Raw genomic sequence first — 24,689 nt, 5'->3', positions numbered from 1 at the left:
CAAGACATGGTTCAGTTTGAAAATTGCCAAGGATGAACAAGTATCGAGACATATAACAGAGGTATCGAGACCTCAGTTGAAACTGGCAATTAAAGTATTGAGACTCGTGTCATAGGAATCAATACCTCATATCAGACAAGCCAGAACAAGAAATGAATAATGGACATATTTTTGAACTCATATCTTTGAACGACTATGATAAAGCACATACCTATAAATAGAGGTATGAAAAACACTTTGGAAGAGAGAGAACGCCAAGAGAAGAATTCCTAAGCAAGAGTGAAAGCTTCAACATCAAATTCCTTGAAAATCACTGTTCAAATCAAGTGTTCATTACTTTCTTGTTAAGCCTTCATTTTCTCTTTGTATTACAGCTTCATTCAGCCAATCTAAAGGCATTTAAGCTTTCATCTTCATTATCTTATAATCCTTTGTGAATATTATAACTTACCCTAGAAACGTAGAGTTATTGTAAGAGGTTATACATTAACATAAGTAAAAGGTAGATAGGTGCTTGATTCCTAAAAAGCAGTGTATTGGAAGGTTGTACTTGATCTATAAAAGGCATTATATTGAAAGATTGTCCTTGATCCATATAAGGCAATACATTGTAAAGGTTATGCTTGAGCCTTTGAAAAAGTAATTTTTATAGTGGATTTCAAACTCTTTGGTGAGCCAAGGGAAAGGACATAGGCCTCGAAGCCGAACCTCTATAAATCTTGTGTCTTCTACTTGCTTGTTGAAATTTCTTTTTCTTGTTCTTTGATTTCCTAAAATCATTTTACAACCACTTGCAAAAAGGTTTCAATAACTCTTCATTCTTAAGTTTCAAAGAGGTTTTCATCCTTATCTTACTTAAGATTAATTTTTCCTCAAAGGCTCTACAAAGAATTTTTTTAAAATACTCAATTCACTACCCTCTTGAGGTTTATCTTTTGAACTAATATCCTAACATGGTTAATTTTTTTTATTTTCCTTTTTGACCTTTTTAAATTGCTTTTTTCAATTATTATATTTTTAAGATACCTTTTATTTAGTACCAACTTACATATATAGTTATTCAAATGTTGGATATTTGTGACTAGATACGAGGTAATTTTTTTTTTACATAGCATTCTTTCTTATGTGAAGAGCATGATAATTTGAACTTATTTAGATTATTATATATTATGCCTTATTAAACACAAATTGAGATCAATTGAATAAATTTTAAATTCTATTATACCTTACTTTCTCTTTAAGATTATACTTATTGAAAAAGTTGTGATTAATTGAAGTTTTGAAAATTTTCAATTAAACCAAGAGAACTTTATAGTATATTTTAAATAATACATTGGTGGATTACATTTGTTAGTAGATAAAATATTTTATTTATGTCTATATTTATTACTAAATTATGCTATTTCCATGTCCATTAAATAAAAAATCATGCTATGTTATTCTCATTTTGTTCAAGAAATTATACATGTTGCTCAAGCGCATCACACGAGCAGCACTCCAGTCTGAATTGAAGTGATAACATTGCACCAAGTAAAGGGGTGAATTTGAAACCCCAATTCAGGGTTCATTTTATAATCAGAAAGTGACTTGTTGGAATAAAATTTTGTGTAAAACATTTTATAGTAAAATTTAATATTTTTTGTTGTTTGGATAAATTATCAAAAACATTTTCTGTTCTTTGGATCATCCTATGGAAAATATTTTCCACCATCATAGTAGAGTTATTCGGATGTTAAAATGATAAATAGAAGTTGATTATAAAACAATGGTCACATTTGACTTTCACTAATTTGATATCAAAATTAGGAATGTATATGAAAATAGACAATCAATAACGATATTTTCTAAAACATTTAACCACATATCTACAATGAAACTAAGCTCCAATTTAAAAAAAAAAAATCATCACACCACCTTTTTACATAACACTCTAAAAATATAAATATTCGTCAATTGTATAAGACATCAAAAGTCTATATTTATAAGTGTATTCATCAAATAACAAGTATTGAAATATTTTTTATTATAATTATTAGTAAGATTTATACAATTTATAAATAAAAATTTTAATTGTTTTGAAAGATTTCATTAAAAAATATATTTTTTTAATTTTAATAGTGTTGAATAATTTAAATATTAATATTTTAAACTTATTTAAATTAAATATTTTTTTGATATTTTAATATTTTAAGTTAAATATTAATATTTATCAAACTTATATTCCTAAACTTAGTATAAAATGTTTTTTTTTGTTCTTCGAAAAATGTCTTATGGTTTTGAAAAACGTAAGACATTTTACATGATCAACGAGTGTTTTTCCCGTTGACCATTTGATATTAATTTTTCATCTTTCAACCAATATAAGTCTTGAAACGTTTTTTAAAAAATATTGTACGTCAAAACAAACAAATCCTTAATAAAGGGGTAAGTTTGAGCATTATTTTATTTTTTGAAAAAAAAAAACTTGCCCAGACAAGCACCAGACAAGTGAAATACAAAAAGTTCAATAAAAGGCACAAAAGCATCACAGCTGCTACAACTTGAGTTTGTCCATCCCTAAACCAATGCAACCTGTTCAGAAGAGTCATTCTCGGGCTACACATACGACCTGCTTCCCAATATTTTTACCGGAGAATAGTCCAACAAAAGCAGCAGGAGCAGTTTCTAATCCTTCAGTCATATCTTCAATGTACACAATCTTCCCTTGTTTGTAGCTGTCAGTGACATGTTCCAAAAATTGTGGGAACTTATGCATGTAATCGCTTTGCAAGAATCCTTGCATCTTGATGCGCTTGGTTACAAGACAAAACAAATTGTGGATTCCCTTTGGATCAGAGTAGCTATGTAGTGACACCATTCCACAAACTGCTATACGGCCATGAACCTGCATATTTAGTAATGCTGCATCCAACATGGCCCCGCCAACATTGTCAAAGTAGATATCAATGCCTTGTGGGAAGTACCTGTCTAGAGATTTAGGTATTAATTATGAGGCATTTCAAAGTAACTTCATCTGTTAAATTACAGGGACAAATGCAGACGAAAAATCATTTACTACAAAGCTATTCCTAGTGAAGAAACACTTCGGATAAAAGTGCATTTAAGGGTGTGTAGTGATGTGATGTTTTCAAGTGTCCACTAAACTTTTAGAGAATGGATATCTATTACTTATGAAGTAAGCATCGGTTTCATAAATGGAAATGTTGGATACTTGAAACTAACAAATGGTTACTTGTTACAAGAAAAAGTTCATTGAACATGACTATTTGTGAGAATTTCATTTGATATTATTATTCAAGTGTATATTGAAACATTCTCATGTGTTAGTCGTGTAATTGATCCTTAAACTTGAAGATCGTCAGTTATCGTATTTGAGAATTGTTATACTTGGATATTATCTTAGGTAGTCTGAACCACGGATATGCAATAAAGTACATGTTGAGTAAAACATGAACCACATGAAAATAAATGAATGATAAATAAAAAATACATCACCCTAAATGATTTAAGGGAGATATTCCATTGTTTTTTGACATGTCTTTTAACTCAAGGAAATCCTTGGCCAAGGTGAAACGAAGATTCCAAAAAAAAAAGGGTAATTCGAATTTCATTAAGAAGTTAAGAAAAGCTTCAAAAACTAAAATGACAAAAACAATTATAAAGTAAACACTGCACCATGCTCTATGTCTTATCTAGATATTAGATGGTGAAGGATTGAACACCAAAAGGTTCAGTCAAACCTCTTTGCCTCTCTTAATATTTAGATAGTCATGATACATTGTTAGGTATAAATCTTGACTTATAAATATGACTTAATCAATTTTATAAATTGATGATGAATGTCAATTACTTGATTTAAACTAAAATCTAATCAGTAATGAATTATAATTTATATTATTATCAACACGTAAAGAACCTACTAAGTCTCGTATAACAAAGGATTTCAATGTGGCAAAAGGGTGATTCTTTTTGCTTATCTGGGCTTTAGACATATCAGCTCTAACTATTTCTTTCAACTTTTACATTTTTATTTTGGCTTATTGGGAGGGAGAGAGGGTTTCTTTCTAGGTTGTAGGTTTTTCGTTTTCAGCATTTCTGGCTCTCACTCTTTCTTAGCCCTGCCACTTTTTTTATTTTTACGGACGAAAAATATTAAAAACTCATTTAACGAATTTAACTTTAAATTTGAATAATTTATTATTATTTATAAAAATAAAATCAAGATACAAATAAAATAACTACTTATTATAAACTCAAATACACTTAAAAGTAGATTAGTAATATTAGTTCAATTTAATCTAAATATATTTTGATTTCTTACAAGTTACAAGTATTAGAATAATTAGTTGTATTAACCAATAAAACCTAGTTGTCTTTTCTAACTATAATTTAAATACTTTATGATTATACATAAAGTTGAGTGATTGCATCAAACATGTATGACCTTTGGACAATATTTCATTTCTATCTACCATTTTATAACTCAAATTTTGGATTTGGGACTTTTTAAAAACATTTCATATTTGTCCATTCCATCAACCTTCCATTAAAATGATAGAATCTATCACCTCAACGCCACGTGACAAAACATAGGTGACCTAACACAATTGGATGTTCACATGGCAAAAAAAAGGTGAATTTGTTTAACTTTTTTGGTAGGGATATATGCCATGTCAATGCCCATGTGGCACTAAGGTAGCATATAGCATCAATTTTTAATGGTGGTTAGTAGAATGGATGGATTTGAAACTTTTTCAAAAGTCACAGCTCCAAAAATTGAATATTATAATTCACAAATAAAACTGAAATATCACACAAATGCCACAGATGATTTTTGCATTTTACTCCATAATATTAGTACTCAAGTGGTAAAAGTTGAAACCTAGCCAATGTAGTTTCATTCTCCATTAATGTCCAAATAGCCAAATATCAAAATTAGATCAACATTATCTCAATTAATTTTAATTATCATGATTTGTAGAGTAACTAAGTAGTTTACTTAACCAATTAGACTAATTAAGCTTTCCTTCTTTTTTTTTTTTTTTTTTTTTTGTCTTTTTAAAGCATGGTATTAGTACTTTCATTTAACAATTTTTACTAGAATTTAGAATTCCAATTGAATCTTTTTAATCAAATTGATACATTTCTAATTCCTAAATATAAAGATAGACCAATTTTACTAACTAATGGTGTTAAGTTATTTTAATAAATAATACTCTTTTATTAATATTATCTACTGTTAGTAGTGCTCTCTACGTACTGAAAGAAAAGCTTGCATTGTAATTCTATTCTATTTCTAACCAATGGATTTTGTTTCCTTTCTAATTAATAAATATATGAATATAATTAAAAAGAAAATTATTAAATACATTAGTCTATGTGGAATGTTAATGTGGCCTCGGAGCCTATTTCTTAATATATGACCTATAAACAAAACGACCCAACCTGAAGCGAATCTAAACCTGAAATTACTTGGACCCAAAGACTCACTTGCCACCTCTAATACCTAGAATATGTACATGAGATTCCCCAAAATATTGGCAACTCCATTGAATTCAAAAACTTATAGGTTAGGGCATCATACTATTTCTGCTAAAGATGTATCAATTAAAAACAGGAATAATTAAAAAAAGGCTAATTCAAATATATCCTTTGTTGACATCTGGTAGCAAAATTAGTATTTTGGGAAATTTTATTCGGAAAGTCTTATTACTGACCTCTTCAAAGCAGCATCTAGATCTGTCTCCTCTTTGTAGTTAAAAGCTTCATCAAATCCAAGCTTGTTCTTGAGAAGATCAACCTATACGCCAAAATCATTGCTTTTCTTGCATCAGTTCTTCTTGTATTATCATTGTTTAATTGTTAATGAATGAGAATTATTTGAATTCAACATAGGCACAATTTTGTAAAAAAGAAACTTACCTTTTGGCTACTCCCAGCACTTCCAACTACATAGCAGCCATGTAACTTGGCAAGTTGGCCAACAAGCTGGCCAACAGCTCCTGAAGCTGCAGAGACAAAAACACATTCCCCTTTCTTTGGGCTGCAGATCTCATAAAATCCAGCATAAGCAGTAAAACCTGGCATACCTGCATAAAATTTCTAAATCAGCAATGGCTTAAAACATTATTAAGAAAAATCAATTATATGCCCTTTGTCATAAACTCAGCTATTTGATTTGCAAAGACATAAGTTTCAGGCAACACTGCAAACATATTTTATCTTACTTGTTGGTTTGGACTACCAGACAAACAAGCAAATAGCATCTTCTTGAACAGGGTTACTGGTCAAAAAAATAGTCCCCTGTTGTTCCATTCAAGACTAGTTAGGAAAAACTTGACCTAATGCTTCCTCTTACATACAAAAACTAGACAAAGCACCTAAATATGTCACCAGATCAACAAAACCCAAATTAACAGAATAACAATCAACAATAGAAAGGTGTATGATCTGTGCACAGCAAGCATATTTGGAAGAAAAAGGATCTCAAGATTCTAAAAAAGCATCAGATGTAGCCTACATAAATATAAAACTCTTGATTGGACAACTATCAGACACAAACTACAATGCAGTAGTGTACTTAAGATGTTCTTTTTGTTTTGTCAGTTTTGTTTCTCTTAATCTCTTGATCATAATTAGCAGATTTGTGGGTTTCTTCTTTTTTTCTGGTCATTTAACATTCGGGAATTTAATCAATTTTTTTTTATCCAGAAAAAGAAAGACACTCTAATATTCTAGCCACTTAATATTTCTACATAAATGACATTTTTTTTTCTTTTTCCATTGCAAGGAGCTCTGAGAGAAACATTTGCAGGAACAAATAGGCAAATGAGAAGCACAAAATTCCTATTAGCATTGCCTGCTAAAAGCAATATAGACTACCTCTACTTGAGATTTATGCTAATCATGCCAGTAAATTCATAACTATGCTCATTTTTTCTTATGCAAGTTGCGCTCCAATATAAGTAAATTTTCATTCAGTTAGTGGCTAGACCAGCTCAAAGTTGCAAAAAAAAAAAAAAAATAGAAACCTGTAAGCATAGAGAATGTGGGAGTCTGCTTTATGCTGGATTGTTTATCATGCCAAAGAAGTAAGAGCTAATGCAGTTTCAATTTGAACTAAAGTCTAGGGCTTTGCAATCCAATTTTGCACTTTCCCTTTTAGCAAGTGAAAGAAGTTCAACTTTACTCCATGCAGGGTAAATTAATTAGCAAGCCATTGCTTTTGATGTTTAGGTGATCCTTGAACAGGCTAGAGGCAACAGTGCACCAGCATGCATCTGCAAATGCAGATAACTGGGTCTAATATACTACCCTTTCCAACAACAGGAGAAATTAATATCCCGTTGGTACAGAGGCCCTTGGTCAAATAAACAAGTTAGCTCTATCTGAGTAAATTAAACACTAAACAGGTTATCAGCATAACTTGATTTGCAAATGACATTGTCTGTTTCTTCATTGTGGTAATGAAACATAGGGTTGAGGAAGCGAACCAGAAAATTGGAGACAAATTTTTGCACATGACATGCTGGCAGTTAGAAAACCTCATCTTTCTTTACAACCCAAATGGTCATACTTTTCAAAGAACAGCTTAATTCATGAACACTGATTAGCTGTAAAATAAGTGTAGTTACTGAGGCATGATTGCCAACGTTAGTTCATGTCATTAGAGAAATTTCAAATCTCGAAATTTAAGCTTCTGGAAAAAAACAGAAGAGAAATAAATAATCCTTATCAGAAGTTAAAAAAAGAGTTAAAAGCTAGATACAAAAGACAGGCAAGCCTATGTCACATGGATTTTTCACCTTACCCTGACATATTGATGTCAGATACCAGGCCTCAAATCCATGTAGGTATGACTCTTGAACATTCTAACTCCATAGGAAGGCTTCCAAATAATTTAATCTACCCATCTAGGATACAAACCTAGACTAAACATCAGAACTTCTACTTTACTTCATGTTGTAGGTTATTAATTCTAGTTTGAATAGAGTTATAAATCCAACTATTAATAGAGAAAATGTTCTCTCTCTGATTCTTTCTATCATAATTTTCTTTGGTCAGCCACAAGAACTATAGGTCTTAAAGCGCAGAAATCTAGTGAGTGGCTGCAGTGGCCTATTCATGGAGAAAAAAACCTTGAAGCAGATAAAATAATAGTCAAGAAGCACAACTCTTGAAGGTTTACAGCAAAGAGATTTGTAAAGCAAAAATCGATCATGGGCATTTGTGTTATCAAGTCAAGAAAGCAAAACTTCAAACCAAATAGTTTCCACTTTCCGTTAGACAAACAAGCTCTAGTTGTCACCATCAGACAAGGTATTGGCTGATCTAAAAATGCTAAACTATGTATGAAAGGAAGAATTCCAGACACGGCAATACGTTCATATATAATCAATCCTGTCAGAACATAATAGATTGCGTAAGAAAGGAGCAATACCAAGAAGACCCAAGTGGTAGGAGAGAGGGATAGAATCATCTGGTTGAATCTTTCTCAATTGTGAAGTATTGTGAATCAAGCTATACTCTTCCCAACAAGTGAATCCCGAAATGAAATCTCCTGGCTTGAAATTTGGATTATCAGAATCCAAGACTTTTGCCACTCCAAATCCTTCGATGGGCTTCAATCATCAAAAAATGAAAATAAAAATGTCGCTAAGTTGAAAATGTGGAACATTGAGTCCTTTATCTCAGTAGAAGAGAATACCTGACCAGGGACAAAAGGTTGGATGTAAGAACCATGGAAATTACGCATGCGAGCTCTCATGTAAGGGTCACAAGAGAGATAGAGATTCTTGACTAGAAGAGCACCTGAGCCTTTGGGTGCCTTGAGCTCCACTGTCCCAATCTTCATCTCCATGTCGTCCTTTTTTGGTGCTCCCTCTATGTACCCTTTCAACACCACCTGCCCGTTCTTCACTGTCGCCATTTTCACTTTTGGCTTTCGACACCTTCGCTTCCCTGGAAAATCCAATCAATACTCTGCTGCTATTCACTCGCTCATTTCATTTCCGTGGTTACGCGTTTCAAGTTTCAACTATCAAATAACAATATTTTGTCCATTTTTGCACACAGCCCGAGGCACCTAACTCCTTTAACGGACCCCGTATCACGTTTGTTTGAATTCGCCTACCCACTTCCTTCCACCACCTCCGTTATTGCTCTACAACGCCACATTTCAGAGCTCACCCATTCACTGTAACAATGGGCTAATGCCCTAACAGCCCTACCTGACTGGGTGGGTGGCTGAACTTGATTTTAGTGTGACCAATTAGATTCTAGTGTTGTTGACCGAAAAAAGAAAAAATATTTTGCGTTGATGTGTCATATTGTCAGTTACACAATAAAATTTAATGATGTTTATTCAGTTCGACAATAAATTTTAATGTCATGTAATTTGTCACGACATTAATTTACTAAAACATAGAGATTTAATTTATTAAAATAAAAAAAAAAGAAACAATCATAATTGTAATTTCACTTTCTTTTATTTTTCAATTTTCAAAGAAAAAGAAAAAAGTAATTTTTAAAGTAAAAAAAAAATCATCTTCTTAGAACAAAAAACAAAATTGATTATATTAAATTTTTAAAAAAAAGTCAATAAAGCCAATAATTAGTATGTGATACATGTCCTCCACGGTGACAAAATAATTTTAATAAACTTAATTTAATGTATAGAATCACACGTGACACGTTCTTATAGGCTTTGTGTTAATGACCTAATGGTGTTTATGAGCAAACTTCGTACTTTTTTTGAAAGTTCAAGTAACATATATTATGTATATTATTTTTAATTAGGGTATCAAAAAGTGTAACTTTTTATATAAACTTAATTATCTATAATCATAATTAAATCTTTCAATAACCTACTTGAATTTGAGTCAAAATCTCGAGCATTAGAGATATAGGGATTCTTTAAGACAATGGCGGAATGAATGGAGGTTAATGCAGATCTTATCTTTCAAAAGTTTTAAAATTTTGTAATTTTATTCAAAATATCTCATAACAATTAATTAATAATTAATTTTAATATATTTAAAAATTAAGGTAAAACCTATTACAATAGAATTATTTTTTCAAATTTTATTATTTTAAAATCTCATTATCGTCTTATCTCTTATTCATCTTTCTCATAACGAATAATCTGGATTCCATCACTATTTTGTAACTTATTCGCAAAGAAGATATATGTTTTTAATACGGTAAAGTGACGTCTTTTCTTAAAAGAAAAAGACTTTTTTAGGCAATATATCATGCATATGATCATCATCCCCTAGCAATATGCATTTTTCACTTCTCTTTGACCATGCACTTGTTGCTTCGAGAGTTCCAACCCAATAATAACAACGTCACCCATCCCCCCACGAAGCAAAAGTGGTTTGGGCCCAATTGCTAGATACGCTCTCCGTCTGACGGGACCGTTGTGGAGTTTGAGAGTAATAACAATAATAAAACATAGTAAGATCAAGTGGTACTTATTAGTCTTGGAAAGCACAAAAGAAAGGTTGGTGATGCTCCTGTCTAACATTTTCAGACCCTTTTTGTTTTGCTGGTTAGAACGTTTGGTTGGTCCACACCGACGGCCCCAAACAACCTGCTCAACCGGTTTTCTCAAAATCAAAATCTACCATTCAATCCCACACGTACCCTTCAACTTGAAGGCTCATGCCCATTTTACCTCTCTCAATTGGGCACAAATATCTCCAATCGTCCAACATGAAACCTACACCTGTCCTTTCTATCCTTACGTACACCTTATTCATTCATATTTTTTTCATAAGTCTATACAAAGCATGAGTGGTCACATAAATAACTATTAAGTCTGCTTCTTTTTTTCTGATACAAAAGAACTTCAGAATCTCTTCTTCTGCTCTCATACTCTTTTCTTTTCTGCTTTATTCTAAGTCTACATTGCAAAGATCTTCTTGACCCCATTTTTTTTTATCATCGTTTCGCCAATATCATGCCAATGCATTCTGCTCAGGAAAGCAGGAACCGCCTTGGACGACTCTTCCAGCACAAAGTTTTCAGGTTAGACTTAAGTCATTCGTTTTCCTTTTAAAGACTCCATCTGTTTGGTATGGTTACAATATGTGAATAACATTGTGGTTGCTGAATTAATTTGTTGGAGATTACATATATAATGTCAAATATTTTTGACAAAACTTGTACTAGTTGGGTGCTTGTCGCTCTGTTTTTCTTCGTAAAAAACCAACACCTAACGTTCCTTTAACCGGTCAGGCCTGATAGACTTCCCACTCGAGAGGCTTTCCAGGCCTCTTGTTATCTGCATTAGTGTTGTTCTTAGAGTTATGTTGATGCAAAAACTGCAAAATATTGTTTAAGATCGGAACAACAATGAAACTTATAGGGCCTTTTGTTTCCATATAAAAAGTATAGCACCATACGTTAATGTCTCCATCTCGATTACAGCATGATCATATCTTTCCTAGTGTTTCTCAGTTGTGCTATACGTTTAAGGTTGAATCGTTGACAGAGACTGTACCTAATGTTGCCAAACCAATACGTAGTGCAGCTGCATATGCAGAGCTTTTAACAATTCCAGTTTAGGAATTCCCTATTTGCATTTGTGATTTTCAAGAAAATGGAGAGAGATGATCGAGAAGGGTAGGTTTGAATAATAGAACTAGTAATAATCCTATTTCCTTATATATTTATTGCGTATAGAAAGGGTGGGGGAAGATAATGAATACTGAATATAACTATTCTACTCTCCAACATTATATAGTTATGTTATAACATTATATCTTGGTACAAGACAAGAGTATATGAATATCACCAAGACTCAAGGTTAGAAACTCTATTTGCAGCCTCACTTTAAATCTCAAGTTAAAATATAAATTGCTGTGGGGTTTTAAAATTTTAATATTTTTATACATTTAGTTATTGTATATGTGTTAAATTTTTTTTTTTGTGAAATTTAAAATTTTATTATCGATGTGGTGTATATGATAATAATCTTCAAATAAAAATGTAGTAAGAAAGAATTATCCATATACCAGATAGGAAATCATATGTCAGTGTGTAATATGCTCTTAAATTAGTGTGAGAAAATTTAATTTCAATAAATATAGGAAAGGAAATAAGAAGAGTAGGTTGTGAAAACTTATAAATATGGTAAATGCATGCATGGGGATGGGTAATTAGGAAGTAGATTAAACTGCCAACATTTTTAATTATTATATTTTGAGATGCACAATGATATATATGATATGATTTGATGTAGTCGAAGCAAAAAGGTTTAGGTTATAATTACCAAAAAAATATAAACCATGATTATGAGACGGATGTGATATTTGTCTGGTTAAATTGATTTTACATGGAAGAAAAAGCTAGAAGTTGAACATGAGATATAATTATTGGACTGATTAAAACTTTTCTCAGCATGTTTTTTTTTTTTTTTGGGGGGGGGTGGGCGCGGAGGAGAATAATTTCCTTTCATTCCTAAATCTATATGTCAGACATGATAAATTCGCAAGTCTATTTATTATTTATTAGGAGATCCTTTATATATATATATATATATATATATATATATATATATACATATATATTTCATGCAACCACATTATTTATATATACTTTGAATAGTATAGGGACAAGGGTTGACTGTTAGGACTTATGGTTGTTTTTTGAATTAAAGTGAAAATGTGGAACGGTTCGTTTAGAGTGGAAGAATAGATAGAAAAAATTGAGAGAAATAAGAGGTCAAACCATACAAACTTTGGATTCCACGATTCAACCAGCTACCAATCTCAAAGACTGGTAGTTTAAGACTAGTTGAGGGTCAGATATATTTATATATATTTTGGGTGTTGAGTCAACCTAACTTCATGTTTATATTCTTTATGATCGCAACTGTAGTCTAACCTTTCCTTCTATATATATATATAAATAATACAAATTAAATTCTTGTCAATCCAAATGTAAAACTTTTCTTTGTGGATAAATCAGTGTCATCGGTAACGTATACACCTATATTCTCTGACATTCATTTCATTTATATGAAAAAATTTATATACTTATTTTTATTGGTTCAAATTCAATTAAACAATCACGTGTTTATCTAGCTAGTTTAACTATTAACTTTAACTTAGTGTAGCACTCAAGCATTTAGTTTATTGATTAATATATAATCCCTACCTAAAGAACAAAGTTTAAATCTCTCTTTCTTTAATAATAATAATAAAAAAAAACTTTAGCTTGGTGCAGAACAAAGTAAAAATGCAAGCACAACACTTGGGTCGGGCGCTTGTTGTGAAGAAGGTAGGAATACTCAAAATGGGCCACATGCCTAACAAAAGCCCATCTGTGAGTCTAGGCTGAGGGCTTAAGCCCTAATTAACTTGAAACCAGGCTGAGCCGCAGAAGGCCTTGCCTGCCCCAAATCAAGTTCTCAATATAAAGATGCTTTCTTTTGGAGTAAATTACACCAATGGTCATTGAAGTTTCACAAAATTCTTATTTTGACCATAGCGTTTTAAGTTGTCCCAAATAGGTCATTAAAATTTGCTAGTTATATTATAAAATGATCTGGTTATTTTAACAGATTCCATCCAACCTAATGATAGGAAAAAATAATAGTTGTCATATAAATGGTTATACGCTGTAGGTATATTTTTTGAAAAATTTTTAAATGAAAAAGACACCTAAAAGCTTGAAGTTTTTTATTTTGATTAATGTGATAATTTTTATGATAATTTATGCGATAGTTACGTTATTTTTTTTTTACTTGATTGGATGCAATTTGTTAGAGTTATCGGATTTCATATAGTTATTTACGTAACTTATTCAACTTTTTGAGATAATTAATAGAGAAAAAATATTTACATTTAGTTTATTTATTTATATAGATATATAGAACTTAATGTATGAAAATATTTGTGATCAAATTCAGGAATGAGGAGGAAGCAGCTATAATACAACAACAAGTATACTGTAGATATCCAACTCATGAGGCCTTATAGTACAAGTAAGTTGGTTCCCTTGACAACTAGTTATGATTGTTTACTTACATACTGCTTCATTGCGCTATCAAACATTTCATATACTCTTATATATATATATATATTGTGAATTTATTTTTCATTTTTTTGATGTTGAAAATTGTTAAACATCAATCTCATAAAAATATGTAAAATTCTTAATACAAAATATACTAATTAAAGCCCACTTTTTCTTTTAAATGTTATGAAAATCAGATAAAAACAAAGAAAATAGAACAAAAATAGTATCTATTACTGATTTAGAACACTTTACTACCTTGACATAAGACTGTGGAACTAGGATTTACCATAAAATATATATACGACTTAGGTAATTCTCAAATTTATAAGACTTATATAGGCTGTTTAGGAGACTTACAATTCTCAAATGAATGATACAAAACACCTCATAGAAGCTTAAGAAAAAAAAAAAGAAACAAATCACCTCATATATAGACATGAACCCCTTAGGCTACAACATATTGGAAATACCAACAAGCTCCTTGTCACCCCTTACAGAACAAAATATACAACAGACAAATACAAGACCTTAATGTGATGAACAAACACAAACACAAGATTCTGCACAAGTGTTTGCTTCCTTAAAAGGTACGACGCGAAAGGTCTAGTTGTTGTGTTGTTTACCCATGAGAGAGCCACACTAGAGTTGTATATATTAGATAACCAGAGACTTTAAGCCTCCCTAGGAGGATATGATGAACAAGTCAAGAGCTGTCCTGATATAGCCAAGACTTGTGCATTGTTGGATTATTCCAAAGAGAATCCCCACCACATTCCCATCTTTATCTCTAAGAACACCACCACACCTGGCCAGACCTACCTTTCCTCTAATCAAGCCATCCACGTTGAGCTTCAGCTCATCATCTCTTGGAGGGATGCAAACAGCCCTTTTCGAGTCCTTACCGATAAGTGGTCTACTGGAAAGCCACGGCATTGTCCACCAACCTACCTCATCCACGACAATATCCTTCTCTAAGACATTAATCCAATATTTAGCTCTCACACCACTTCTTTCTTATCCATTCCTTTGCAGTAAATAGCAAATCATTTCTTGCTAACCAAATTGACCAAAGAGTAGCACTAACAACAAGGAGCCATTTTTCCTTCATCACACTAAAAGAAAAATATATTGGCAACATCTTTACAAGATCATTGAAACTTTGGGTCAAAACGAAATGAATTTTAATGAGGCAACAAGTGTTAAGAAGGATCGTAAATGTCTAGACTAGGAAAATCTTAACAACGACTTGGTGCTATGTATATACACACCTTTTTGACGGAAGAAATTAGTGTTCGAAGAATACTTGGGCTATATTTACACAAACCAGGCTCTTGTTTTACTGCATTCAAATTCTATGTACTTACGTACTATGCAGTTAAGTGACCAAACCAAGTGTCTTTTAGCCTTTTGGTAATGCTTCACTCTTTCAGATACTACTAATCACTAAAAATGTTCAAGAGTGTTCACTGTTGTGTACTTGCAAATTATTTGGCTATCATCATGAGCCTTACCCCTTAGTTTGACATCTAGCTAGATAGATGTCTACTCATCATTATGCCATCCATTAAACAAAGTCTTGCATTAGAGAAAACAATGGCAGATAACATATGATACTGGTGGACTCGAACCAATTATACCAAGATATATAAGATGACATTTTCAAACTGCTCCTTAACAATTCACACGTAACGTAAGCATCCACAAAAAATTAAGCAGAAACTTGTAAGATAATGGATTGCAAGCTCTTGAGAAATCAAAACTTAGCTTGTCCTACAGTCAAATATGTTATAGCTCTAGTCGCCAATATTCTACTACAAACAATTTACCTTGTCTTCAGTCAATTCTCTCGACGTGTAGAAGTAACGTACTCTACAGTAGCACAATACCAGACAGTTATGTATATATACCAAAAAAAATTCCTGAGTAATCAAATATTGAATATATATAGTAATGAGTTGAGGACATTTTGTAGATAAATCATACACATACGGGCAAAGAACACAACATTATGATGTAGGTTATTGATGCAACCGTATTTCCTGTTTAACTTTGACTATTGAACATCTCAGTAGCTTAGCAGTATGATTGTATGTTGTTCTTTCCAAGTTTGTGATATTCATCAGAATCTTGCTCAAAACTCGCCAAAGTCACTACAACCCCATTAGCCATATTCTTCTATGCATAATTTTTTCTTATTAAAGCTACGGCACTCAAAGGATAAAAGGTGAAAGCCCTTAAGTGCATCATAAAAAGAAAAACAAATCCAAGCCAATATGATTCAAGGATAATGAGAAGCTAAGAAAATAGCATGTACGCTGTCTTTGTGTCATGAGACTATTATTCTCTCTCCCAAAAATTATGTGTTTTTTAAAATTTTCCTACTTGCTCAATGTAGGATTGAAACCCCTTGTCTACTTTTGTTGAAATACTTGGCATGACATTCTCTTCCACTCAATTCAACTACTTTTTTAGGTCTATTCTAACATCACTTTATTACAAGACTATTACTCCCTTTCCAAAAGGCTAACTTTAGAAGGTGTACAATGCTCACGTCCATAAACTTTTCAAAATCCTTCTACATCTCCAATGTGAAATTGGAGCATCTTACTTATTTTTTTAAAAACACTTGACATGACACTTGCATCTAGCTAGCTAGAACACCAAAACATATGTGTTAAAATTCTTCTCCGAGACATAATTCATCTCATTCGTAAATTTACACCTACAACATATGTTGCAACTTTTTTCTTAATCCAATCTAGTTATTTTATTAAGTATCATAGAAACTTATACAAAACTTCAACTAGAACCAAAAGTATGATCAAAACAGACCATATAGATGAAAACCCAGTAATATTCTATCGACATAAATACGCATAAAAGCTAAATTTGCATCCTATAATTAAGTTTGCAAACAACTCACGCCATAAGCATAAAGCATATGTGAAACAAAGTCATCACCACAACCATAAGTCTCCACCGTAACACACAGCATATGTTGCAATTAATGCAACTTATATGTGTTTATTTCCTCCTCGGTAATGTTCTACATGATTATATATGAGCTACTTAAAAATACTCTACTGCATCGTTGGGTGCATTTGTCTTTCGTTATCTCCTAATCCATTATAATTGCTAATTAAATTAACAAAATGTCTGATGTATTTCACCTCTTGAAACTTTGCCATTAGTGGAATAATCAAGGCTGTAGATAATTGATGGAAGGAGAAGTCAAGAAATAATTAAGCTGAAGTTAACAAATGAAAGGAATTTTATGAAATAAGCTTAGATATTTTAATTACGTAAACGAAAAATACATATCACACACAATGACACAAGTTTGTATCAATACATTGCTCCACTTATATCTTAGCTTACAGTGATACATATATATCTGCAAACACAACAAAATGGAAATAATAGGATGACTAAGTGGAACAAGAATAGAGAATATAACATACACAGAAATAAAAAAATAAAATAAAAAAACCAAACCCTACAATACTATATCAAGCTAATCAGCTGCAATTTCATAATGAAAGCTGACGCTTCAGAAGACGCTAGTTGAGATGATCTTTAACCCTATTGGGGTCATTTTGGTTGAAATTTGAAGACATGATGGGAGATTCCCAGCCTTGGACAAGGCCAAAAGTTGTTGCAGTAACTGAAACCAATGCATCGGCTTGTGCAGTCACATTGGTCTGCTGTTGCATTTGATTCTGGTTGGCGAAAGCTTCTTCGTTTATCAATGAATTCAGAAAGGAGGAGAAGACATCATCAGTGCAGTAATTGATATCCTCATCTTCCTCATTGCTTATCCCTTGGTTTTGGTTGCTTCTCATTTCTATTCCAGAATCCTCGCAATTAAGCAGACTGGTGAATCCATGGGCCATTGCTGTCTCAGTTTGATAGTGATGAAGAGTATTATTGCTCTGGAAATACTCATTTTCTTTGTGAGCGGTGATTTGACCGCTACTAGTCTCTTCCAAGCTGGAAGAAGCAGGATTATTTGGCTTAGGGATTGTAGCACCCCCACGGTTTGCCTTGGAGGAAGAAGAAGCTTTGAGATCGCTTGGTGACTGTTGAGGGTTTAAAGGCTTGTGGGTTCTTGGATCTATTCCTTGGTTGATCAACTTCTTACTCAGGTGAGTGTTCCAGTAGTTCTTTATCTCATTGTCTGTACGCCCTGGGATTCTTCCAGCTATGAGTGACCATCTGCCCGAAAAGCCCAGTTAGAAAGACCATCGAAAACAAAGTAATAAGTGTTTCTGTTGCACTGCAGTAGCGAGAGAAGATAATTCATTGATAGACTATGAAAGATAAAGATAAAGATGGAGAGAGAATTTAGAGCTGCTTCTTAACGATATTCATTTAAGTAGTGAATGCAGAAAGAAATGGAAAACCCTTTCGAAAGAGAAAGTTGCTCATCAGTTTTGATGAGTACGTCTGATCTGGATTTCCCAAAAGAAAAAAAAAAAACCTACTTGAAAGCTTGGAAAAAACATTGAAACCCTAAATCTACAACACTTGATCATATTCGCTTGGAAACCCTAGCTAATATAGAAAGGAACAGAGAAGAAAAGGTCACCCAACTGAGCTGATATACCAGAATTCGAGACGAAGCCCAAAATACAACATAAATTCATATTCAAATGTGCAGGGAAATGTTGAACTACCGATTGCCCAGAAGGCGATGAAGGCGCAGAATGAGATCCTCCTCATCAGGGGCGATCTGCCCTCGTTTCACGGAGGGTCGGAGATAGTTCATCCAACGGAGGCGACAGCTTTTGCCGCAACGCAGGAGCCCCGCCCGCTTCGGCAGAGTCCGCCACCGTCCTTCACCTTCCCTCTTGATGTAACTGGCCAATAACTCATCCTCTTCTGGGGTCCATGGCCCCCTCTTCAGCCCTACCTTGATGCAGCAGGGAGTCTTGGCTCCGCTGTTGTTTCTTGTCGTTGTCGTCGTTATTTTTGTCGCCGGCGTTGTTGCTGTGGCTGGGTTTCTCATGTTTTGGGTTTGAAGTACTAGTTAAGTTTCCTCATCTATTATAAATCTTTCTCTCTCAGGCTTTGGCTTCTGCTTTTGTTTGGGTGTGGTGATGGGATTGGCTGAGTTTTGGGACATTATTTTATGATTGATCAGCGATGGCTTTTTCCCCTCTCTCTCTCTCTCCCCCCCAAAGTGTATTGCTTGTTATCTGCTGTGACGAGGGTGCAGGTTAAGATGCAACCGAGGAATTTGAATCTTCACGCACGCACACATAAGTGACAACAGTGAAGAATTTGAGGGTACCCCTATGACATTTAAATATCATCAATAGTCAGTGTTAATTTTCAGTTTACACTATGCAGGCAAGTGTGAGAATAAAATAAATAAAAATATTTTTATTATATAATAAGTGATATTTTGATTAATAATATTTAATTAATTATTAATTATAAAATTTTATTTAATTTAAAATAAAAATATAAAAATTAATTAATTGTAATAAAAATAATAATCTATTTAAAATTTTTAAATATTATGTAAAAAAAGAAAAAGATAAAAAAAATCACAATTTTCTGAATTTGATAAGACCGTGAGTGGACTCTCTCCAGAGTGCGAGTGGAGCTGCTCTGATCAATGATAAGGAAACACAACATGACAGACAGCAAAGGAGGTTAAAAAAGGGACCCACTGCGCACTCAGCCACTAACTATTATCGGTCCATGCAGTTGTATAATAAGCTGTGCACCACAATTGCAGTCGATATTTACCCATTACTACTACTAAAAATGGCGTGTTCGATCTGTGAGCGAAGATCGAGTACCTTCTAGAGCATCTACGCTTCGATGAGGATTATGATCGGACAGTGGATGTTGAGCCTTGAATGGTGAGTGAAGTAGCTGAAGAAAGTGCACAGTGGGGGTTTGGGTGCACGTGGGCTTCTAGGGCTCTACCTGTTCTTCAAACTTCAAGCTCACTATATTGTTGAACTTATGTCACTATGTCACTAATTCTTTATCTTGGTTAGTGACAGTATATCGACCTATAATAATAATAATAGTTATTAATTTTATACAATATGTATAGATAGTTATATTGTATTTGATTAAATATTGAAAGTATATAATACGCTATGCGACATATATCTTACGATACAAATGAATTATACGATATAATTAATATGTTTTTGATAAATTTAATTCTAATTAATTATTAAATTCTTTTATTCTTTTCTTTAATTGAAATATGAAAAATTATTTTTTTATGAATTTCAATCTTTAAGATTTAAATTTTAAACAAAAAAAATACTAAAAAATAGAATTCTCATTTTAATTTTAGCATGTTGAGTGTTTTTTAATTTTTAATTAATAAATTAATACGAAAATTACATATTTTTATCTAAAACTATATTATTAAAGAATATGTTTAGAATTTAAATAAAAATAATTATTTTTTCAATTTATGACTTATAATCTTTAACTCCATTAATAAATATAATTTTTTTAATTTTTTTCTTTGTTTTACATGTGTAGATATTATTTATAATTAAAGTACAATATAAACATAATCATGTTTACCGACAAAATCACTGCCTTAGCCTCTCTTTCCAAATTGTTTTCAAACCTTCTCTAATTTCTATAATTTTTATGTCTAACCTAATTACTTGGCCCACCTTTCATTTTTTAAAATCACTGTTTACCCAATTGAGCTTCTTTTATATAATTTTTTACGTTATAGAACAAAATTAAATACAATAAAATAGTAATTTCAATGCAAATACATTTTGAGTTGATTTACTTATTTTAAAATATAAATAATAATTATGTTAGGAAAAGCCATGCAATCAAATTACAAAATACAATTGGAATTTGAAACTTTTCTCATTAGTAAGATTAATTTTTGGTTGTTTAATATAAAAAACCTATCTAAGAGAGAAGATTTTTATATCTCTGAACCTTGGATGTCAAAATCAGAAGACTAAAATATCTAAGGTTTTGAGATCTTTTATGCACCATTTTGGGAAAAGCCATGCAAATCAGTTTACATGCACAGTGAAAATTTAAAACTTTTGTCACTAGTAAAATCAACATTGGTTGTTTAATATAGATAAATCCTAACTAGTTGATAGAAGATTTAATACCTTAATTAAAGCCTTTGATGTTGAAATCAAGAGGTATCTCATTATTTTCCCCCATAAAGCTTAAGTTGTCAGCAAATCTCATACTGTCCAAGTGTTTAGTCTCTGACAGTGATCCAAAAAGACTACAAGTGGAATAACACCAAGAGTGATTTAGGGTTTGCTTTTGTTGTTAAGCTTTGTGCTAGATAAAAAGAGGCAATGAAGGTTTCTCATTTCCTAAGGAAAAAAAAAAATGAGGAAAAAAAAAGAAAAACTATTAATTCCCAAAGATAGGAGTTTCAAAAATTGATACTTAGGGAAATCCACTCAATGTCGACAACTCTCAAGGTTAAGGAAGACTTGTGGTTGCTTAAATCTCTCCTCACAATTCTCAATTGCCTCTCGGGGTTTTATAGCTCAATGGTGTTTCTCTTATGCCTTTAAAGTGTAGTATAAGCAATTTATTTATAAGGAAATAAGTTAATTCTAATCCTTCTATGAATTACCTTGACAAGTTGAACTCATTCAATTAAGTCTCAAAGTCTATACTTCACCAAGTAAGTCTAACTCAATCCCCAATTTTTCATTCTAATGTTGAAATCATTAATGTGTGTGACTTATTAAATTCTTATAGTATGTTTGGCCTGATTTTTTTTTAACTTAAAAGCTATTATAAAACTCTTATAAAAAATAATAGCTTTTAAAATTAAGCTAAAATTGTTTGATAAATTTACTTTTTATAAGCTCTTTTTTATAGATAAGTTGTTTGGCAAAACAACCTATATAAACTCTAATTTTAGTTAAAATTACCATAAAGGGTATTTAATAAATAACTTTTATTAATCACAAATTTCTTTGTTCAAAATAAAAAAAATTAATTTTATTTTTTATCAATTTAAAATAAAATTTTGAAAATATTAAAAGGATTTTTATATAACATAAAGTTTATAATTAACAATAAATCATAAAAAAAAGTTTCAAAAATAATTTATAAGTAACAGATAATTCATAAATAATTTTTTATTGAATAATAATAATAAATAAAATCAAGAGAAAAAAATTGAATCAAATAAAAAAAATGAGAGATGAAAGAAAGCAGTGAGTCGACTAGTGGAACTCTTAACCCTAATAATGGAGGAGAACCCAAAAAAAAAGAAGAGAAGTCTAAGGTGGTAATAATAATTCAGAAAAATCATGTTTAGCTATTGATGTCCTTACTAACAAAGTTCACCTCCATGAACAGTATTTTCTCAACAACTATAATCAACAAATATGTCACGACCTAAATTTTGGGCCATGACCGGCGCATGGGCCCAGTAGACGTAGCTCATTAAGCCCAAGCAAGCCTCTTTACGTAATCTCGTTCACTATCCCATCAATTTTTCATCAGCATTACTAGACCACCATTTGTAATTTGCAACTAGACGTATTTTCATAATACAACATCGATACCAAAAATTTACATTTGTATGATCTCAAAATAAGGTTATTCATAGCCATCTCATAATGGCACCATCATTTCAAACTATACACACATCGTTGGCAAGTGATTCCTAGCAATTTACATTTAATGTACATGTACTCATATAAAAGACTTCTGACGACCAGCGGAGTGACTTTGGTGAGGGTACGGCTATCGAATGCCATGATACCTACCAAGAGTGAATGCAAGTGGACGCCTTAATCTCGGTCCCAACTATCTACGGATATGAAAACATGTAATTTAAAAGAGTGAGTATAAACTTAGTAAGTGAACATAAGAAGGGAACAAGCAATGATAAGGAATGTTTTAGAAAACATGATGCATTTACGATAAAACCATGCAATTTAGTCTAATTTTTCGTTAAAAGCCCTCATTTCAAACTTTGAATGTTTAATCTTTTAATGTTACAAGATCCATGATAAACCTTTAAGTTGAATAGAATGAAAATTTCAGCAATGGCCAAGCAATACAAGCAACAGAGGGTTTTCTAGCTGTAGCGAAAAGGCATTCTCTATTTTCATATACTTCGGGATTTCAAGCATATCTCCCACTACAGAAGTCCAATTGATATGGTTTTAAGGTCATTAGAAAGCTAAGAGGCTGGGCTACAACTTTGATGTTTACCACTTTACCCAGTTCTGACCGAAAGATAGTCAAAATCTTTGTCAAAGTGAAAACACTATACCAAAATTTTGGAACCACCCGAGAGTTTCTCGCTGTAGCAAGAACCAGGCCAGTGTAAACCCCCCAACCCGAGAGTTTCTCATTGCAGTGAGATTCATTCTTGCTGCAACGAGAAATAGAGTAATTTAGTTAAAACGGGTATTGTTACATTAAAAAGTCATTTTCTTGCTGAAATGAAAAGCAATTTGGGAGCAATTAACAATGCCAACATACAACATAATCATAATTATTTTCATAAACTTTCTATAACATATATATATATATATACATACATCATCATGCATACTGTCACGACCCGAAACCTCCTTCAGGCCCATGACAATCGCCGCGACGTCCCGATTGACAGTCATTATCCGGAATGCCAACCGAAACCCCGCAAGGCTTACATATCAGTTTCTTTCCTTTCCTGTGAGCAATCGTTATTAAATATCGAGTTTTTAGAGAATATACACTATTTTAGATAAAAAACAATCAAAATAAAATTTTCGCCACACAGGGGTATTTTGGTCATTTTTTTCTCAAAAATTTCGAAACTGGCTAAAACGTAATATACAAGTACAAAACACATAATTCATATTCAAAATGAGTTTAAAAGTCTAAAATCTTCATTTAAAACGAAATTACGGTTATTTGAATATAATAAGAAAATAAAAGAAATATTAAGGAAAATATTCTATTTTCTTATAAAACAATATTTATAGAGTTATACGTGAATAATTTTTATAGCGTAAAAGCTAAATAAATTTATACATACTGAAATACAGTAAGCCAAAATATTTAATTTAATTTACAATAACAAGAGGGCCCCCGAATAAACAAAAGTAAAGAGGACTGTGAACCTACGGTTTGGAAAATGCAGATCCAATGGTAGTCCTCGATGAGATCAGCTATCTACAGTCTATACTGAACCTGAAATGGGTGGAAAGGAGTTGGGTGAGATTTTGCAATCCCAATGAGTAAACAGACATTATCATAAATATCTAAAGGCGAGTAAAATGGAGGCAAGTTTAAACAACAAATTTCAACCCATTTCATAATGTTTTCAATTTATTTCTTAAACCATAAAATATTTGTAATTTACCAAAACAGTTGTTAAGGCTTATGTCTTTTATTAAAACAAGGCTCAAGCCAAAACTAATCCTCGGGGATACCTTGGCCGAGGCATCTAACCGAGTCCGCCAAGGGTGTTAAAATATTCACACGTGAAACACATTTTTATTTTTAAAACCAGCCGTTCCTTGGCGTTGGCCGAGTTACACATTCACGTGGGGGTTCGACGTGAAGTGAGCTCTAATACTACCCCAGGAGTTACCCTCCTCGCCTCTACAACCGGAGTAACTATATAACTGGGTTTACCGTGCCCCTCTAATAGGCAGTCCACGGAAACC

At 32.2% G+C, this 24,689-nt stretch overlaps 2 protein-coding genes and 1 long non-coding RNA gene across 3 annotated transcripts; 1 reads left to right on the top strand and 2 right to left on the bottom strand.

The window, feature by feature from the left end:
* LOC18598706 (2-alkenal reductase (NADP(+)-dependent)) lies at nucleotides 2,393–9,260 on the bottom strand. The gene is made up of 5 exons (XM_018122267.1): nucleotides 8,708–9,260; nucleotides 8,441–8,621; nucleotides 5,923–6,089; nucleotides 5,718–5,800; nucleotides 2,393–2,963 (listed from the first exon to the last, which is right to left on the bottom strand). Exons 1-5 carry the CDS (start codon nucleotides 8,927–8,929, stop codon nucleotides 2,585–2,587), a joined length of 1,032 nt encoding a protein of 343 aa, XP_017977756.1. The 5' UTR covers nucleotides 8,930–9,260; the 3' UTR covers nucleotides 2,393–2,584.
* LOC18598704 lies at nucleotides 10,815–19,189 on the top strand. Its single transcript, XR_001928194.1, has 4 exons — nucleotides 10,815–11,031; nucleotides 13,919–13,993; nucleotides 17,571–18,173; nucleotides 18,689–19,189. It is a non-coding gene; the product is annotated as an uncharacterized LOC18598704 (long non-coding RNA).
* LOC18598703 (transcription repressor MYB5) lies at nucleotides 17,299–19,078 on the bottom strand. The gene is made up of 2 exons (XM_007028344.2): nucleotides 18,705–19,078; nucleotides 17,299–18,243 (listed from the first exon to the last, which is right to left on the bottom strand). The coding sequence occupies exons 1-2, from the start codon at nucleotides 19,034–19,036 to the stop codon at nucleotides 17,589–17,591; spliced, it is 987 nt and encodes a 328-aa protein (XP_007028406.2). The 5' UTR covers nucleotides 19,037–19,078; the 3' UTR covers nucleotides 17,299–17,588.

Source organism: Theobroma cacao, chromosome 5 (assembly GCF_000208745.1).
Source record: "Theobroma cacao cultivar B97-61/B2 chromosome 5, Criollo_cocoa_genome_V2, whole genome shotgun sequence".
In the NCBI taxonomy this organism is placed as follows: domain Eukaryota; kingdom Viridiplantae; phylum Streptophyta; class Magnoliopsida; order Malvales; family Malvaceae; genus Theobroma; species Theobroma cacao.
The sequence above is the reverse complement of the archived record's forward strand: the minus strand, read 5'-3'. Positions and strand labels throughout refer to the sequence as shown.